The sequence below is a fragment of the Aethalodelphis obliquidens genome, unplaced genomic scaffold (assembly GCF_003676395.1).
Source record: "Aethalodelphis obliquidens isolate GAN/ISIS:26980383/991018 unplaced genomic scaffold, ASM367639v1 scaffold11, whole genome shotgun sequence".
NCBI lineage: Eukaryota > Metazoa > Chordata > Mammalia > Artiodactyla > Delphinidae > Aethalodelphis > Aethalodelphis obliquidens.
Genome location: NW_020837955.1, coordinates 12,586,151 through 12,605,589, shown reverse-complemented (window position 1 = coordinate 12,605,589; position 19,439 = coordinate 12,586,151). Strand labels below are relative to the sequence as shown.

Below are 19,439 nucleotides of genomic sequence, written 5' to 3'. Positions count from 1 at the left end.
CACACACACACACACACACACACACACAGACATCAGTCCAACCACTAATTCTCAGTCCAGCTGTCACCTCCTCCAGGAGCCTACCCTGCTTGCCCACCCTGCCCTGTTAACACCTGCTCCTCTAGCATGGTGCTCACTCCATTGTGCTGCGATTTCCTGTGAGCTTCTTGCAGAGAGGAAATGTGTCTTATTCGTCTTTGTAGTTAGCATCATACCTGGCACCACGTAGACTTTCAGTAAGTGTTTGCTGAATAGATGCACGTGAGCCTGAATGAATCAAGATTCTTACAGAAGAATGACTGGGAAACATTTGTTTATCAAACATTTTGATAGGAATTGTTGTTTCCATAAAAGTGAATACCAGGCTTAAGAGGATCCCACTTTTCTCCATTCCATTTTTTGTAGGTTTATTTTAGAAAATATGCTCAAGTAAGTTAACACTTACTTGGAGAAGGTCAGATTCATTCCTGTCTTATATTTAGCTCCTCCAATGGCCTTGAATAATGATAATATAATGATGCCAAATGTTATGAAATATTTTATCCCCTCCTTCCCCCCCTGTAGACTTAGTCACTGTCAGGCACTTTTTAAAAGCATGAAATTTAAATATACTATATATTAAGTTATTTTAAAATAGCGTCCACCATTATGCAAAACCCTATAATTAAACTACTAAAAAATAGTATTTTAGCTCTAAAAAGCACTTTAGTTATCAAATGAAATAATTCTTAAAGAAGTGTTTCAGCAAAAAGATCTTAACAATGGACCCTCTGTGTGTGCCAATTTGAAAATTGCTGTTAGGTAATATCTAGGATTCTGTGAAACTGGAATTGGAATAAGATATTATGAATCTGTCTTCATTTCTCTTCCACTAAATCCTCTTGGCCACCCCTCTTACTTTGTTCCTCATGTCTAGATTTTTTGCTAAGTCTCTCCTCTCCCTTAAATATTCCTCTGTCTCTATCCCTTTTGCCTCAGTGTAGGCACAAGGCCACTCACCTAGATCAATGTATGAGTTTACTTGATGAAAAAGGTGAGGATAATGAAAGAGCAGAATGTGTGCTCTCATCTGAGGGCCAGTTGGAAAAGGAGTAGGGCTCAGAAGACATTGGGTTTGAATCTTGCCTCAAGTTTTTAACTCTTCTGAGCCTCAATTTCATCAGCTGTAAAATGAGTCCAGGAGTCCTAGCTCCCAGAGTTGTGGAAAGCAGTGGACGATAGACATGTGAGACCCGGCATGTGGTCTCCACTAGCTGGGAGCTCCATCAGGTCTGAACTTTGGCTTATTCTTGGCTGAAGCCCCAACAGCTGACACATGGTACTTGTAGACTCTCAAATATTTGTTGAACAAATGGACATATTATTAATGAATAAATGTTTGATCATCCTGTGTGAATTTACTCTTAACTCTAACTCTTACTCTTCCTTGATTTTTCCAGGAGGAAATATTTTTCCTTAAGTGTTTTTCTTACAGTGTTGATTGGACTCTTACACATTTATATCTAAAAACTGATTGTATGAGGAAAACAGGCCCTGTTAGCTTTTTATATTTGAACAAAGCTGAAAGGAGATCTCCCATCCTTTTCTTCTCCTTCCCTGTCTTCAACTATAATACTAGTGAGTGTGTATCCAGGAAAAAAATAAGGACTGTCCAAAGAGAGGCCACCAGGGACTTCCCTGGAGGTCCAGTGGTTAAGACCCCACTCTTCCACTGCAGGGGGCACGGGTTTGATCCCTCGTTGGGGAACTAAGACCCTGCATGCTGCGCCGGTGCAGCCAAAAAAAAAAGAAAAAGAAACAGAGGCCACTGGCATGGAGAAACTGAGGGGTTAGCCCCTTCCCAGGCTCACAGGGTATAGAGGTAACTCCAGTAGCCACCAGAGACTGACACTGTTACATTCTTGGCACAGGAAGCTGGAGAGCTCAAAGTCCTTGAGACAGATAGTAACCAGGGCTCTGGTTATGATGCACCCAGGCTGGTGTTTTTGTCTCCAGGGTGTGTGGAGGCTGCAAAGCATGTTGTAAGGGATACATTCCAATAGAGTGTAGCAGGAAAATTCACAACCAAACTACCTGGTTTGGATCCCAGCTCTTCCATTTATTAGCTATAACCTGAACAATTTACCTAATCTTTTTGTGTCTCAGTTTCCTACGCTCATGAAGTGGAGGTTATTATAGGGCCTACATCATAGGGTTGTTGTTAGGGCCAATGCAGTTGATAAAAATAAAGCCCTTGAGACAGAAGCAGGCTGCTGAACTGGGCTCCAGGGCTCTGTTGTTGCACCAGAGGTGGCAGGAAGAGAGTAAGGCTGGATGGTGCAGGTGCTGGTTGTGATGGTGTGTGAGCATACATGCATTGCCTTTGTGTGCAGCTCTGCAGTCTCTGAAGAACAAGTTCATGTTCCCACCACTGAATCTTCTCCACCCAACTCCCAACACACACACACACACACACACACACACACACACACACACGTGCATGCACACACGCTCTACAGACAGGTTGATGTAAAGTCAGTCTGACTGGCAGCCTCTGAGCACCTCCTCCCTTCTCCAAACACCAGCCACCTTACTTCTGCCACTGTCTCCCACTGGGCTCAGGTCTTAAAGCTCCTCCTTCCCTCTTACTACCCAGTGAAACACAGCTCCTGGCTCTCCCTGGAATCTGAGCCTCAACGCTCATGACCTTGCTCCGCAGCATTTCCTGATGTCAGGAGAGAAGCTCTGAGGCTAGGCCACGCCCCTTGGCCACCAACTTTTCTACCCCTTAACTTTAAGTTACTACTTTCCAAGTATCCTAACCTCCTTCTCCTCAAATATTTATTTCTGAAGATGAGGATAATAGTGTTTCCTTCCAGGGCTTCCCTGGTGGTCCAGAGGCTAAGGCTCCGTGCTCCCAATGCAGGGGGCCCAGGTTCAGTCCCTGGTCAGGGAACTAGATCCCACATGCCCCAACTAAGAGTTCGCATGCCACAACTAAAGATCCCACGTGCCGTAACTAGGAAAAGACCCTGCATGCCACAACTAAAGATTCCACATGCTGCGACTAAAAGGTCCCGCATGCTGCAACTAAGACTCGGTGCAGCCAAATAAATAAATAAATAAATAAAATAGTGTTTCCTTCCACAGCAAAGCCATTGCAAGCTTGTTAAGAGGAGGACTGGTCCTTTTACTAGGTTCTACTTTTACTGGTTAGCTCATTCTCTCCTGCCTGTGTTTATTCAAAGTTATATAAATCAGTGCCAAATAGAAGACTCCAAAAAATGCTAGGAATTGGAAAGTTAATCTGTTTCAGGGCTTACTTAACAATTTAACAGAATCCTGCTTTTGGATATATTACATCAAAATACTCAAAGGTACCTTATGCTGCATTAAAATATATATATATATATATATATATATATATATTGCTGTAAAAACCTTGAAAGGATTTTTCATAATTACATTGTTGAAAATTTGGGGTTATGATTAATGAACTTATGATAGGTTGTGATTTCTTGGTGGTTATTGTGCATTCTCAGAAATTCTTTTATAGTGTGAAAATCTAACTACAAGTTCTTTTCAACTGAGATGAAAATTTTATGAATACTAAAAACTTACCAATTAATGAAACAGGCATTTTGTTTTGCCCATACACTTTTTAAAAAATTATTTATTTATTTTTTATTTATTTCTGGCCGCGTTGGGTCTTTGTTGCTGTGCTCAGGCTTTCTCTAGTTGCGGCGAGCGGGGGCTACTCTCTGTTGCGGTGCGCGGGCTTCTCACTGTGGTGGCTTCTCTTGTTGTGGAGCACAGGCTCTCAGTGTGCGGGCTTCAGTAGTTGTAGCATGCGAGCTCAGTAGTTGTGGCTCACAGGCTCTAGAGCACAGGCTCAGTGGTTGTGGCGCATGGGCTTAGTTGCTCTGCGGCATGTGGGATTTTCCCGGACCAGGGCTCAAATCCATGTCCCCTGAATTGGCAGGCAGATTCTTGACCACTGCACCACCAGGGAAGCCCTGTCCATACACTTTTAATGAAATAATTATTGTTTCAATTTTGAAGGCTTCTTTTTTATACTTCTAAGCCAGTATTTACAAATTAATTTAATTTTATTTCTTAACATTTTATTTTGAAATAATTTTAGATTTACAGAAAAGTTGCAAAGCATACAGAGTTCCCTTGTGCCCTTCATTCAGGTTCCCCTCATATTAACATCTTACATACTCATGGTACATCTATCAAAACTAAGAAATTAATATAGGCACAACACTATTAACTAAAGCGCAGACTTTGGTATTTTTCCACTTTTTCCACTAACGTCCTTTGTCTGTTCCAGCAGCTGATCCAGGATACAATCTTGCATTTAGTTTCCATGTCTCCTTTGTCTCTTTCAATCTGTGACAGTTTCTCAATCTTTCCTTATTTTTATGACCTTGACACTTTTGAAGAGTACTTATCAGGTATTTTGTAGAATGTCTCTCAACCTGGTTTTGTCTACTTTCTCATTTTTTTTTTTCAGCCACACTTCACGGCTTGTGAGATCTTAGTTCCTCAACCAGGGATCGAACCCAGGCCCCCGAACTGAAAGCGCCGAGTCCTAACCACTGGACCACCAGGGAATTCCCTGTTTTTGCATTTGTAGACTGGGGTTATGGATGTTTGGGAAGAATACCATAGAAATGATATTGTATCACTTCTCAATGCATTAATTTCATTATATTTTGTATCAGTTTATTGTATTTTTGGCTTCATATATTTTATTGGGCCTCTGAAAACCTGTAGAACCTGGGAACTGTAAGTCAGTTACCTTATTGGTCAGATTTCTCCAGCTAAATGCACAGAGGCAATGCATGAATCTTGATTGGGTCCTAATTTAAAAATATACAAAAAATGAAAAATGATATTTAGTATAATTTGTTATTAACATAATTAGATAATCTGAATACACACAGATGTGGTCATGTGATTGTAATATTGTAGGCAAATGTCACTCTTACAAGGTGCAGTCTTTAGCATTTAAGGGTGAAATTTCATGATATCTATAATTACTTTAAAATAATTTTATTTTAAAAATCTAGATAGATAGATAACATGATCATGGCAAAATGTTAATAGTTGTCAAATCTAGATAATGGGCATAGAGGTGTTAATTGTACTATTTTTTTTCGTTTTTTATATATTTGAAAGCTGAAAGAAATAAGTTCCAACTTATCTAGAAAAAATGTTCAAGGCCTTTATAAATTATAAAATTTTACTGAGAGATGTTTAGAAAGTCTAAGTAGATTAAGTGATATAGTCTATTATTGAATTGAAATACTTACAATGACATCAGTTCCCCCCAAAATTGATCTATAAATTTAATGCAATTTAAGACAGAATTCCAACAGATTTTTAAAATATTTGAAACTTGATAAGCTGATCCTAATATGTCTATTAAAATGCAAGAAGAGGGCTTCCCTGGTGGCACAGTGGTTGAGAGTCCACCTGCCGATGCAGGTGTGCCCCAGTCCGGGGAAGATCTAACATGCCGCGGAGCGGCTGGGCCCGTGAGCCATGGCCGCTGACCCTGCGCGTCCGGAGCCTGTTGCTCCGCAACGGGAGAGGCCACAACAGTGAGAGCCCCGAAAAAAAAAAAAAAAAAAAAAAAAAAAAAAAAAAAATGCAAGAAGAGCCAAGATATTTGAAGAACAAGATGGGAGGATAAAATCTTATTATGAAATTTTTATAAGGCTATATTAAGACACAGTGGTCTTGGTGCAGAGACTGGCAAATAGAACAATGAAACAGAAGAGAGAGCACAGAAACAGACCCACACACATCTACAAACCTGATACATGACCTAGGTTTGGGAAAAGGACAAACTTTTCAATAAATGGTACTGGGTCAATTGAATATCCATGTGGGAAAAAATGAAACGTGACCTCTAACCATACATGACACATAATCAATTACAGGTGGAGTATAAATCTTAGTGTGCAAGATGAAACAAAATGCTTCTGGAAGATAATACTGAAGAGTATCTTCACATCTCAGAGTAGAAAGCATTTCTTAATGTGAAAAATGTACTGGGAGTTCCCTGGTTGTCCAGTGATTAGGACTCAGTGTTTTCACTGCCATGGCCCAAGGTTGGTTCAATCCCTAGTTGGGGAACTAGGATCCTGCAAGCCTTGTGGTGCAGCCAAAAAAGAAAGAAAGAAAGAAAAATATACTAACCATAAAGGAAATATTGTTTTTAATTAATTAATTTATTTATTTTTGGCTGCATTGGGTCTTTGTTGCTGCTCGCGGGCTTTTTCTAGTTGCGGTGAGCGGGGGCTACTCTTCGTTGTGATGTGCGGGCTTCTCATTGCAGTGGCTTCTCTTGTTGTGGAGCACAGGCTCTAGGCATGTGGGCTTCAGTAGTTGTGGCTCGTGGGATCAGTAGTTGTAGCTTGCGGGCTCTAGAGCACAGGCTCAGTAGTTGTGGCGCACGGGGTTAGTTGCTCCACGGCATGTGGAATCTTCCCGGACCAGAGCTCGAACCCATGTCCCCTGCGTTGGCAGGAGGATTCTTAATCACTGTGCCACCAGGGAAGTCCAATAAAGGAAATATTGATAAAATCAATAATATTAAAATTATAAGCCACAAAGCACCAGTATTCAGAGCACATAAACAGCTCCTGCAAATGAGTAAGAAAAACACGGAGTACCCAATAGAAAAATCCACAAAATATTTGAATAGGCATGTCATAAATTAGGAAATGTAAATATGAAAAGGTATGAAACCTCATTCGTAATCTGAAAAATGCAAATTAAAGCTCCAATGAAATATTACATACTCACCATACGGGTTGCCAAATGTATGAACGGGAAGTCTCATACACTGTTGGTGGGAGTGTAAATGGTACAATCACCGTGGAAAACAATTTTGAATTACCTAGCAATTTTGAAAATATGCATATACCCTTTGATCCAGCAATTGCAGTCACAGGTTAGACCCAAAATGCGCTCATGCACATTTGTACCAGGAAACATGTACAAGCATGTTCAGTGTAGCCCTTTTTGTAATAGCCCCAAACTCTGAATAATCCAAATGTGTATCAACAGTGGAGTAATTAGTAAAATGTGGTACACTCATACAACGGAATGCCATAGAGAAATGAGAGGAAACAAAGTAGAGTTATATGGATGAATCTCACAATATAACGTTGAAAAAAAAAGAAGCCAAACACAAAAGAATTCACACTTATAGTCCATGTCTATAAAGGTCATAATATGTCAAAGAATTCATACTATGTGAATATGTGTATACACATAGGTACAAATACATGTAGATAATGTTCATAATGTATAAAATAATTCATATGATCATAATCAAGCAAGTCAAACTATTTGGGGGATTAAAAACTATAAAAAAAAAGCACAGAAAATATTACTATAAAAATCAGGAAAATGGTTACCTGTGGGGGGAAGGAGGTGGCTGTGATGGGACATGTGAGGGACTTCTGGAGTGCTGGCAATGGTCTCTGCCTTGACCTTGATGTTTGCTCATTAAACTGTCACATTTATTTGTATGCATTTTTCTGTAAATATATTTAACAATGAAAGGGAGAAATAAAAACCAGCTCCAAAATACAAACAAACATAATGTTGTCTATATTCCACTAAAATATATACTGTATTTAGTCTACATGTCCACTAAATACAATAATGTATATGACATTGGGTTTATTGGTTCTTTATATAAGCCATTGAGAAATTCACTGAGACAGAAGAATTCCTGCAGGTGGGTCTTTTTCAGTGCACTTGAAGTGTTTGCTTACAGGTGGGTCTTCTCGGTTGGTTGTGTGTTCAGAAGCAAAAGGAAGTCCTACGTTTTTTCATTCTTAGTTTCAGCCTTTTCTTCTGAAACACAATGAGATCCTAATGTAAACCCAATTTGCATTAACGGAAATGCTATGAAATGCCGTGAATAAGGATGAACTTCTGGTTGTAGATGTGTGGAATTTACTATGTGCTTTTTGCCAGGCCCCCGCACTTAGACCTTGACCTTATGACAATCTTCACCTTCATTTTACGGATGAGATAACTGCAGAAGAGAGGGATTTACCAACTTGTAAGGTGACATAGCTCAAGAGTGACGAATCAGGGACCCACACGCAGGTCTGGCTGACTACTATCCCCAGGCCTCTTCTAGTGATCTTAATCACCAGGCTACACCACCTAACACACCCTCTAGGCCATAAAGACCTTTTCCTTGGCCAAACTTTAGTCAAGCTCCTGAACTTTCTCCTAGGCCCATCTGTGTATTTCCTTGTAAAATTTAGTTTTAGCGAGAACCTTGCTGAGTCAGTTTAACCAGAACTCCCCTCCCTCCATATCTGATCACTCTGTATCTTGTGGGGTGCCTCGTTCTCCACCATCACCCAGGTAATGTCTCGTCACCCTGACCTATGTTCAGTAAGAATCCTGTTAGGTCGGTTGAGCCAGAATCCCCTTTTCCCCCCTGATACTTTCTTCTGGTAATTTCCATTCACTGACCCCCAACCTGCTCCCTGGCTATAAATTCCCCCTTGTCCATGCCCTATTCAGAGTTGAGTCCAAATTCCCTCCTGCACTGAAAGATTCCTTCCCCTTGAATAAAGTCTTCCTTACCCACTTCAACAAGTGTCATCGAATACCTTTTTCTTTAACAAAGGAAAGGAAGACACTGCTGGGGTCTAGATCCTGAAAGAGTGGAGAACTCCATTTTCACTAAAGACGGCTAGCAGCTTTTGATGGACCAGGAAAACTTTGGTCACCAGCTCTCACCTCGTAAGGATTTTTAAAGAAGTCCTATGGCGAATCCTTTTGTGACTGAAAACGATCAGCTCCCAGGACACTGATTTTGTAAACCGCGATCACCACCTCCGGATTGGGCTTGCTTGAAATAAACTCAGTTATTTCTCTGCCATACAATAGGGGGCACCCTTTAACTGATTAAAAACAAATTGTTCTCTAACTTGTTGCTGCGTGGGTGAGTTCAACAGCAGGAGAGAAGAAATGGCAAAAGTAAAAAGAAAATTTTAAATGACGCAGTAAAGTTTTAAAACTCCACGAAGCTCAGCAAAGAATGGAAGGGGTAACAGAAATCCAATTAATTGGGCTTCACAAATTTGTTGCTCTTAGCTGCAGCGTCTTAGTGGTCTCTTGACGTGTCCACATTTATTAGCTACAAATCCTTTTCAGTTTCATTTGTTGCCCATAATTATTTTTAGCTGAGGTTTTGTCCTTTTCACTCCCACATTTCCCGAATTCTTAAGTGGGTGCCTGCGGCGCTGCGGAGGCTCGGGCATTTGGGTATCAGTTTACACGTAACCTTCAGTAAATACAGTAATCCGTCAGGGACCCACCCATCGCCTCTCCTCCTTCCCTCTTCGCTGGAGAAGTCTTCCCCCGCCTTCTCTCCCGGGCGGCGCGGCCGCGAGCTCCAGAGCCGGTGTCTTCTTAACTTCGTTGCTGAAATTTGGTTTCTGCCCATTGAGAGCCATGCTTCGAGTGATTGTTGAATCTGCCAGCAATATCCCTAAAACGAAATTTGGGAAACCGGATCCTATTGTTTCTGTTATTTTTAAGGGTAAGGACAAGTTTTCTTCTTTTTCTCCAGTCCTGTTTTGGAATGTTAGTTTCTTGGGTCCCATTCTTTGAAAGTCTGCGAATGATCAAATCCTCTGCGGCTTTAGCTGGAGTTTGTTGCCTGTGCAGGTCAGGGGAGAGGATGGATTTCTGTGGAAGGCATTTTCCCCAGGGCTTTGAGACCCATTGAATGACCTGATGTTTTAACTCTAATAATGTGATTTCTATAAGCCCCTGGAGGGAAAGATGTACCAAATTTCAAGTATCAAAAAGGTCTATGTTGGTTCAGATTAAGAGTTTCAGCAGTCTTGTATGCACTTTTTATTTCCTCTGCCTGTGAGAAATGGGTAAAGGAGGAAAAAGCACAATTAAGTTGTTCCAGGTATCATTACTCCGTAAAACAGACCCCTGCTGCTTTTATCGTCACTGGGCTTCTGGGAGGTGGAGTAAAGTTATTAGTTTGGTTTGTTTTCATGTTAATTTGTGCCTTTTTGTAATTGTTCTTCATCTCTCCAAAGTTGGGATGTTTTGTTTTTTTGTTTGTTCGTTGCATGTTTGGCAACTTTTAAATTGCTTTAAATGAGCTCGGAACAATGCAAGTCTGAAGTTTTGGGCATCTAGTTTGGACTTGCTCAATGACTTTGGGCATGTGACCTCATTTCTCTGGATGTCAGTTTTCTTTTGTGCAAAACAGGTGAGGGCGTTTAGACTAGACCATCTTTACAAGGCGTATTGTAATTCCAACAGGTTATTTTTCGGGACATTTGATTGCAGTGGAGGGAACAGGAGCGGTTGGAGTGATGGCACACGCCCAGCCATTGTAGGTGTTTCTAGTTTTGGCTGGAGTGGTGTGGCTAAAGCTGAATTTAGGAGCTTTATCATTTTCTGTTTGTCCAAGGTCATTGGTAAGATTGCCAGCTCACTCCTTGGCAGGAGGAATGAGAGGGAGTGAGAGGGGAGGGCAGAAAAAGTGGGAGCCTTGATGGGTATGTGGTTCCTGACCACACCTCAGCACACTCTCTCTTCCTCCAGGAACCTGACTACTTCTCCCTTACGGTTTCTGAGTAATCTGTGCCTTTCTCCTTTCTTTTGTCAATTTTATCTGTTTCTTTCCTTAAACCTCTCCCTCTGAGATGAGCAGGAAAATGCCAGAAATGAAACCCAAAGCTGCCAAATGATTGTTTAGTTAAAAAAAAAAAAAAAAAGATCTGGAAGTTGGATTCTTAAAGGACAATGTAGTTTGAGAATCTGGTTAGTGAATATCATGTAGTCATGTTATGTCAGAGTTCATTTGCATGTATTCTTTTAAAAATATTTTTCTCTTTTTAATTTAATTTTATTTTTTTTCAGGGTCTTGAATAGCTTTTTTTTTTTTTTCTTTATTGGGGTATAATTGCTTTACAATGGTGTATTAGTTTCTGCTTTATAACAAAGTGAATCAGTCATACATAAACATATGTTCCCATATGTCTTCCCTGTGGCGTCTCCCTCCCTCCCACCCTCCCTATCCCACCCCTCCAGGCTGTCACAAAGCACCGAGCCAATATCCCTGTGCCATGCGGCTGCTTCCCACTAGCTATCTACCTTACTGCGTTTGTTAGTGTGTATATGCCCATGACTCTCTCGCCCTGTCACAGCTCACCCTTCCCCCTCCCCATAACCTCAAGTCCGTTCTCTAGGAGGTCTGCGTCTTTACTCCTGCTTTACCCCTAGGTTCTTCATGACATTTTTTTCCTTAAATTCCATATATATGTGTTAACATACGGTATTTGTCTTTTTCTTTCTGACTTATTTAATTTTATTTTTAAATTTATTTTTTTATTGCAGTAACATTGGTTTATAACATTTTATAAGTTGCATGTGTACAACATTATATTTCGACTTCTGTATACACTACAACATGCTCATCACCAAAAACTTAGTTTCCATTCTTCACCACACAGTCGATCCCCTTTACACATTTTGCCTTCCTCCCCATTCTTTCCCATCTGGTTACCACTACTCTGTTCTCTGTATCTGCAGGTTTGTTTTTGTTTCGTTTTGGTTTGTTCATTTGTTTTTTGTTTGTTTGTTCTTTATATTCCACATATGAGAGAAATCATATGGCATTTGTCTTCCTCTATCTGACTTATTTCATTTATCATAATAACCTCAAGGTCTATCCATGTTGTTGCAATGGCAAGATTTCCCCTTTTTTTATTTCGGAGTAGTATTTCCATTGCATATATATACCATATCTTCTTTATCCATTCATCCATTGATGGGCACTTAGGTTATTTCCATACCTTGGCTATTGTAAATAATGCTGCAATGAACATAGGGGTGCACATATCTTTTCAAATTAGTGTTTTTGTGTTCTTTAGATAAATGCCAGAAGTGGGATAGCTGAATCATATGGTAGTTCTATTCTTAATATTTTGAGGAATCTCTATACTGTTTTTCATAGTGGCTGCATTTATTCACATCCCCACCAACAATGTATGAGGGTTCCCTTTTCTTTACATCCTCACCAACACTTGTTATTTCTTGCCTTTTTGATAATAACCATAGTGACAGGTGTGAGGTGATATCTCACTGTGGTTTTATAATTTTTTTTTCTTGAAGCAGCTACATAATAGAGACATAACATGAAAAGTTTGTTTCCTTCACCATTGACATGTAAAGACACGTTCAATCTGGTGATGTCATGGGGCAAGTCATATAGATTATAATGAAATTAAAATTTAACACTATATTGAAATCTGACTTGTTATTTGTCTGGAGTGTATATGCATTGGTCAAACTTAAATGACTAAAAGTATGTCTGCCTTAGCTATGGACATAAACACTCAACTGAAAGTGAAAAACTTCAGTTAAGGTGGGCAAATATAGGCTATCTAAACCATTACTTTTGCTAGGTTATTTAACTTCAGTCTGTTTTCCAGTCTCCTTTCATAGTATCAGTTGAGCAGTAAAGTCATTCATTCATTCATTCATCTGATAAGCAACCCGATGGAAGAAACAACTCAACTTAAAGTAGGAACATCTGGACTCTGGCTAACGTTGACAAAGTAGCCGATGACCCAGATTTAATCACCCAAGTCTCAAATTTCTCAGCTGTGGAATCATGGGAACTGATCTTGAGATTTCTTCCAGCTTTAAGGTTTTATAATTTTACAGTTCCATGTACTGAATAACTGCTCTCAGCAAGGTATGGAAGGCATTGCCTTAGGCACTAAAGCAGATATAGTAATGAATATAGCATTTTTCTTGCTTTCAATCTGTTCCAATGGTTTAAAACACTGGTGATGGCAAACCCTTTCCAGGAGTGCCTTCCAATTTTGAGCACTGGGTAAGATTAAGTAACATTGTTCTTTTTTTTTTTCTTTTACTTTTTTTTATTTTTGGCTGCATTGTGTCTTTGTTGTTGCATGTGGGCTTTTCTCTAGTTGTGGTGAGCGGGGGCTACTCTTCATTGCGCGCGGGCTTCTCACTGCGGTGGCTTCTCTTTGTTGCGGAGCATGGGCTCTAGGCGCGCTGGCTTCAGTAGTTGTGGCTCGTGGGCTCAGTAGTTGTGGTGCATGGGCTTAGTTGCTCCACGGCATGTGGGATCTTCCCGGACCAGGGCTCAAACCCGTGCACCCTGCATTGGCAGGCAGATTCTTAACCACTGCTCCACCAGGGAATTCGCTAACATTAAGTTCTGACAGAACTGAGGATACTGATACCACCATATATCCATCAGTGGGAATGGAGCAAAGCTGGATGCACTTCACAGGGTGGCGTGGGGGAGAGTGGGGAGAGTAGGATGTAAAAAGCCCTAACAGAGGATCAAGGCAGCACCGAAGAAAGCCCCTGAATTTACTGAAATGTGTACAATTTTGCCTCTTGAGTACATAAAACAGCAAGGTCAGGCAGTAAGCAACACTTCTCAAGCGGTAGGATGGTGGGAAGAATGGCCAAGTGATGGGAGTGTTAATGGTGATACCTGTATAGACAGTGAGGCCCCCTGTTAGACTGTAGTTGGGAATGTGCTGTACTGACAACCAACTGGTTTAGAGTTGACCTCAGTCTCTCGTGTACAGTCCCCTTCTGAGACTGAACTTCTTAGGACCTAGTATGAACCAGGAGGATTTGGGGGTTACTGGAGTCCCTGTGGTGTGGATGTCATGGATACTTAGCAGTGCAGAAGGAGATTATGGAAACCACAAAACCCGCTTGATTTTTCATGTTCTTTGGGTTCACCAGGTTCCGAGAGCCAGCTCTGAATCTTAAGATCAGAGTGCCTGCCAGCCAGAGGTGGCCATTTTCCCTTGAGTTTCACGCAGACAGCCAGGTTGTGAGACTGAATCTAGCTGAGATTAGATTAGACAGACTTCTGAGGCCTCTCTCAACGTGAAGACTTTGTTTTGTTTTGTTTTAATTAATTAATTTATTTATCTTGGGCTGCGTTGGGTCTTCGTTGCTGCGTGCGGGCTTTCTCTAGTTGCGGCGAGCGGGGTCTACTCTTCGTTGTGGTGCGTGGGCTTCTCATTGCGGTGGCTTCTCTTCTTGCGGAGCACGGGCTCTAGGCGCGCAGGCTTCAGTAGTTGTGGCACATGGGCTCAGTAGTTGTGGCTCGCGGCCTCTAGAGCGCAGGCTCAGTAGTTGTGGCACATGGGCTTAGCAGCTCCGCGGCATGTGGGATCTTCCCGGACCAGGGCTTGAACCTGTGTCCCCTGCATTGGCAGGCGGATTCTTAACCACTGCTCCACCAGGGAAGTCCCACAGTTGCCTTTTAAAAGTCAATCAGTGTGACTTGTTTTCCTCCTCCACGACAGATCTTAACTGCATGCCCTCAAGGCATGTTCAGGGGCTCTGGTCTTTGTCTGGTTTGGGTTTACTGGTGAGTCTCTGGCTCGGCCAAGAAGGCATGGGGTTTTTATATCCTCCGCCGCATCTAACATGTCACTGATGTTGAATATACCTTTTAAAGGTTGACCCTAGAAACAATGCCCTGGCAAGAGATTTGAGACCTCTTAGCGCAATAAAGTCATTGATTCTTGGTCCTGAAAGGGACCATCAGAAGTCCGCCATTCTCCCTTCTTTCAGGAAGAATTACGCTTAATATTCTCTCAGATGCTTTGTGGATGAGGCTTGGCAAAGGGCCACTTCACACATTTCTAACACTGAGTGCCTAACACCTGCTACCCAGGGGCAAACCGGTGTCGTGCTACTTTTTGCTTTCTTGATCCTGACAAGAAAGATGTGAAGCTGCCAGTTTTATGTTGAAAATTCATACATGAAACGTGCAGTGGTCTGTAAGGCATAATGCATCTGCTGTGATACGGCAGCCGTGACCTTACCTACTTTGTAATTTCTATTGAACAGCTGTTCTGTTGAATAGGGGTGTGCTTCAAGTGGGTCTGAGCAGAGTTTTCACGCAGAAACAGCTGCTTAGACATCTGACACCTTAAGCCTTATCAGCTAACTTGGCCTTAGGCATTAGGATGCAAAGCCTATCGAGCCCTGGGCTTTGGAGCCAGGGAGCCCTAGGAATGAGGAGCCCTAGGAATGAGGATCCCAGTTCTCACCTCTTAACTTCCTAAGTGCTCATGAGCTAATGAATTAAAACCTTCAGCTTCAGAGTTCTTAATAACACCTCTTACCTCGCAGAGGTGTTTGAGGATTAAATGAATACACATGTGAAATTGCACATGGGAATTCCTAAACTTCCTTCCCTATTCGATAACGTTTCCTTTTATGGAGCCCTAAAATGTGCCAGACAGTATATCAGAAATCAAGTCTAGAAAAATACGTATAACATGGGTTGGTCTTCTAGGGAAGCAACTGGTTGGAACACAAGAATGAGTTACAAACCAGAATAGACATGCAAAAATTATAATGCAAAAGCAGATGGAAGCGTGAAAAGCTCCATGGACAAAGTGTCCTTGAGTTGGTCTTAAAGGATGAGTGGAAATTTGACAGAAGTAATGAAAACAAAGACATTCTAGGTTTGGAACAGCACCAAAAAAGGCCAGGGAGCCACGGGCCTGTGGGGTGAGGTTGACAGAGTAATCTGGTGTGATTGGGATTGCGCTTTACTCACAAATCACTGGGGGGCCACTAGGCTGCGTTGTGGACAGATTAGTTCTAGTCAGGTAGACTAATTAGGTGGTTTACTAGTTGAGGCAAATGCTTTCCACAGCAGAGGGAGCTCATTCCAGGGCTAGAATGAGAAGGCAGGAGCTAATGTGAAAGATACTAAGGAAGCAGCCCAATCAAATTAAATGAATAAGAAAACCTTGCTGGGCAGGCCAGTTGGGCCATCCTTCCTCACTCTCGTCTGTAAAATAGGACATGAGGGTTAGGGTTAGGGAGTGTTTAGCCTGTGCATACCTGCTGGGCTGGGTGGGGTGTCTCTGCCAGAGGCCAGCCTGAGGGCATTAGCTACCTGAGACTGGAGGGGGAGGCCCCCGAAGAGGTAGAAGAGAGGCACAGAAACAGAAAGTGATACGAAAGACACATTTTGCTATTCTCCCAAAAGTCAAATGGGGAGCATTTCCTCAACCAAGCTGAGCTGTGATCTCACTCACATAAGGTCCTTCTCTCCCAACCCAGTTGTCCCACCTGAGGGATAAAGTGTCATGTCAGCAGTTGTTGAATTGCAAGGAACTCAGGTTTGCTCAAGTTTTTCCCCTAAGGTCAGAGAGAAATTTCCCAGAATACAATCATGGGTCTCACCTGTCGGGCAGGGAAGCCTTTGCTCTGGCTCCCCAGGGGACTGTGTGTCTCAGGCCTCCGCCCTTCCCTGCACTGCATCCGTCTCCTCTCTATACATTGGCTGCCTTAGTGGGGACTCTTACCGCTGCTCCCTTGCAGTTAGCAGCTTGCATGGGGCTCTGGGTTACCACGGAGATGACTTGGTCCTGACTCCACATCTGCTACAGCATCTGTGTCTCTTAATTGAGATGCTTGAGACCAAGACTCCAATTGGTTCAGTTTTGGTCTCACCCCTGGTCCAATCAGCTGTGACAAGGAATACAGAATCCCGGGACAGACAAGGTGGATCCTACACAAGGTAAGCTTCGGAGGGCCGAGGACATGAACCATCCAGTTTATCTCCCTCCAGTTTGGGGATTAGACCTGCTTCTTCCCATCTTTAAGCTGTAATCTGACCCCACCCCTACCCCTCCTTTAAGGAGCCCCCTTTCTTTGTAATCAACACATTACGTGAAAGGGGATGAACTTTGGACTGAGCAGAGTTTCACTTCTGACTTTATCACTAGGAGCTAAATCTTTGGGGCAACTATGTTCCTGAGCTTTTCTTTCCTTGCCTATAAAATGGGGAGAATTACATGTACCTCACAAGGGTACTCTTAAGGATCAACGGTGATAAAACACTATCACAGTGCCTGGCGTGTAGGAGTTACGTGGCAAACACTCATTTCCTCCCCCTTTTATGCCTGACTCCTTCCCCGCTGCTGGGGGTACATACAGAACCCTGGGGGACCTCTGACGGGTGGCCCAGGCTTACATGAATAAATGGGATGCCCTTCAGCTGTGGCACGCAGGCAGCTTGAAGGCAGAGCCCACGTTTGATTCATCTGTGAGAGCACATGATAGCCTCTCAGCTAGGCATATAGCAGGGTTTTTTTTTTTTTTAATGGTGCTGTAATGTACATAGAATAATATTTACCTTTTAAATCATTTTTAAATGTACAGTTCTACTTTCTGTCTCTCTGTTTGATGACTCTTAAGTACCTGGTACAAGTGGAATCATGCAATATTGGTTCTTTTGTGACAGGCTTATTTCACTTGGCAGACTGTCTTCAAGTTTTATCCATGTTGTGGCATGTGTCAGAATTCCCTTCCGTTTTTAAGGCTAAATAATATTCCATAGTATGTCTATACCACATTTTGTTTATACATTCGTCCACTGATGGACCTGAGTTGCTTCCACCTTTTAGCTATTGTGAATCATGCTGTGAACGTGGGCGTACAAATATCGTTTGAGTCCCAGCTTTCAGTTCTTTGAGGTTTATACCTAGACGTAGAATTGTTGGATCATTTGGTAAATCTATGTTTAATTTTTTGAGATACCACCATACTGTTTTCCATCGTGACTGCACTATTTTACATTCCCACCAACAGTGCAAAAGGGTTCCAATTTCTTTACCACCACTTGTTTTTTTCTGTGGTTTTTGTTTGTTTGTTTGTTTGGGGATAATAGTCATCCTAAGGGATATAAACGGTAGATTCTTAGCAACCCTCTGTTGACTTGGATTTTCGGCTCACATTTGCCTCATTAACTCAAAGTGAGAATCCCTGCAGCGATTCTGCAGCCTCAGTGGCCAGCAATGAAGCAGCCCTCCTGGGACCGGAAGCCTGCCTGTCAGGGGCTGAGCAGCAGGCTTGAGAGCCTGGTGGCCTCTTGACCAGTGGGGCCCTGGCCTTGTGAGGTCTGTGCAGCCAAGGTTGTGCTGAGAGTCATAGCAGAGCAGAAGGCAAGTGGGAAATAGCCTTGGTTCCCTGCAGTACCAGGTCTTCCGGTTGGTCTGGGCTCCCCAGGCCAAGGCTGGAACCAGAGGTCACACTGCTTCTCCCAGCAGCACATCCTGGGAGATCAGAGTAGCCCTAGATCAGGTGCCCTGTAGTTCTGTCCCCTAACATCCTATACTCCTTTGTGGCGTCTATTGGAACATGTAGTTGTGTATTTGCTGGCTTATTTGATTTCAGTGTGCCTCTTCAATCATACTGGAAGCTTCATGAGGGCAGGGACCATGTCTCTTTCTCCAGCACCTAGCTCAGTGCCTGGCAAATAGTAGATGACCAATAAATAATGTTGAATGAATGATTCTGGCTCCTCCCTTCAGTCATTCAGTTTAGGATCTCAGAGGCCAGGGGGACCACGTAGGACCAAATGAGACCAGATCCCTGTGACCACAAACTACAAAACTGATCTTGAGTATTTAGGACTTCAGGGTTTCCACATGCTGTTTGGGATCCATTAAGCTGCATCTCAAAGGAAGCTGGAAGGCAGGGGAGCCCTAGCCTACCTCTGACCTTGACATTAGGGCTTTGGTCTAATTAACGACAAGAAACCTCTCTGAATCTCAGTTTTCCTAGCTGTGAAGTGCGTATAAGGCCTACCCATGAAGATTGTAAAAGTCAAATGAGATGATGTCTTTAAGGTACCTGGACTAAAAATAGATGTTTATTCCCACCTCACCTCTTGAAGTCTGGCTTTACGCATGAGGAAACTGAGACAGAGACGGGTGAGGATTCATCTCTGGACTCTTGATTCCAGAGCCTCCGTGTGTCTTCCTGGAGGTCATCATGGTTACAGAGAAAAAAAAAAAAATGTGCCTAAAACAACCAAGTCAAATTATGATCCCTTCCTCCCCGCTCTGAACGGATTGAATTGTTCCGTGTGCTAGGGGCATCTGGACCCAGTCTGAAAGAGGAAGACTGTGTACCAAGAACAAAAGAAATTTAAAAAAAGAAGAAGAAAAAACAAAACCCAGCCCTCCTGGGGTGAGTTTCCCCAGGGTATGAAAGCCTTTAGGACGCACTGTGACTCAGAAGCTCAGAGCTGACATAGCTTAGCAGTGAATCAGTTCCTGGAGAGTCAAGTGGGAGCCATTTTATTAGTGGAGACTACAACTCTTTACTTATTACATGTAAAGTATTAACATCCTAATATTTGAATGGCAGGGTGAGTTTCCACTTCCCCTTACCTTAGTTTTCTGGTTTATTACTTTCATCATCTTTTCATCCCAATAGCATAACTTATCAATTATAAAAAAAATCCCTTCCCTTATCTCTCTTTCATTATTTAAAAAAAGACAGGAAAAAAAAAACCCCATTCTTTTTGCTTATCTCTCCTCATTGTTGGAATTCACTGC

General features: G+C 42.3%; 1 protein-coding gene and 1 long non-coding RNA gene across 5 annotated transcripts in view; one reads left to right on the top strand and one right to left on the bottom strand.

The window, feature by feature from the left end:
* Positions 1-6,487: 6,487 nt before the first annotated feature.
* LOC113623214 (uncharacterized) lies at positions 6,488-9,084 on the bottom strand. The gene is made up of 3 exons (XR_003433827.1): positions 8,770-9,084; positions 7,419-7,541; positions 6,488-6,537 (listed from the first exon to the last, which is right to left on the bottom strand). It is a non-coding gene; the product is annotated as an uncharacterized LOC113623214 (long non-coding RNA).
* Positions 9,085-9,391: 307 nt separating this feature from the next.
* Positions 9,392-19,439, top strand: part of MYOF (myoferlin) — a 156,480-nt gene continuing 146,432 nt past the window's right edge. For all 4 annotated transcript variants that reach the window (XM_027112071.1, XM_027112068.1, XM_027112070.1 and 1 more), the window contains exon 1: positions 9,392-9,574. In XM_027112071.1, coding sequence (XP_026967872.1) covers positions 9,487-9,574 — 88 coding nt within the window. In that variant the 5' untranslated portion in view covers positions 9,392-9,486. The remainder of the gene's footprint in view (positions 9,575-19,439) is intronic.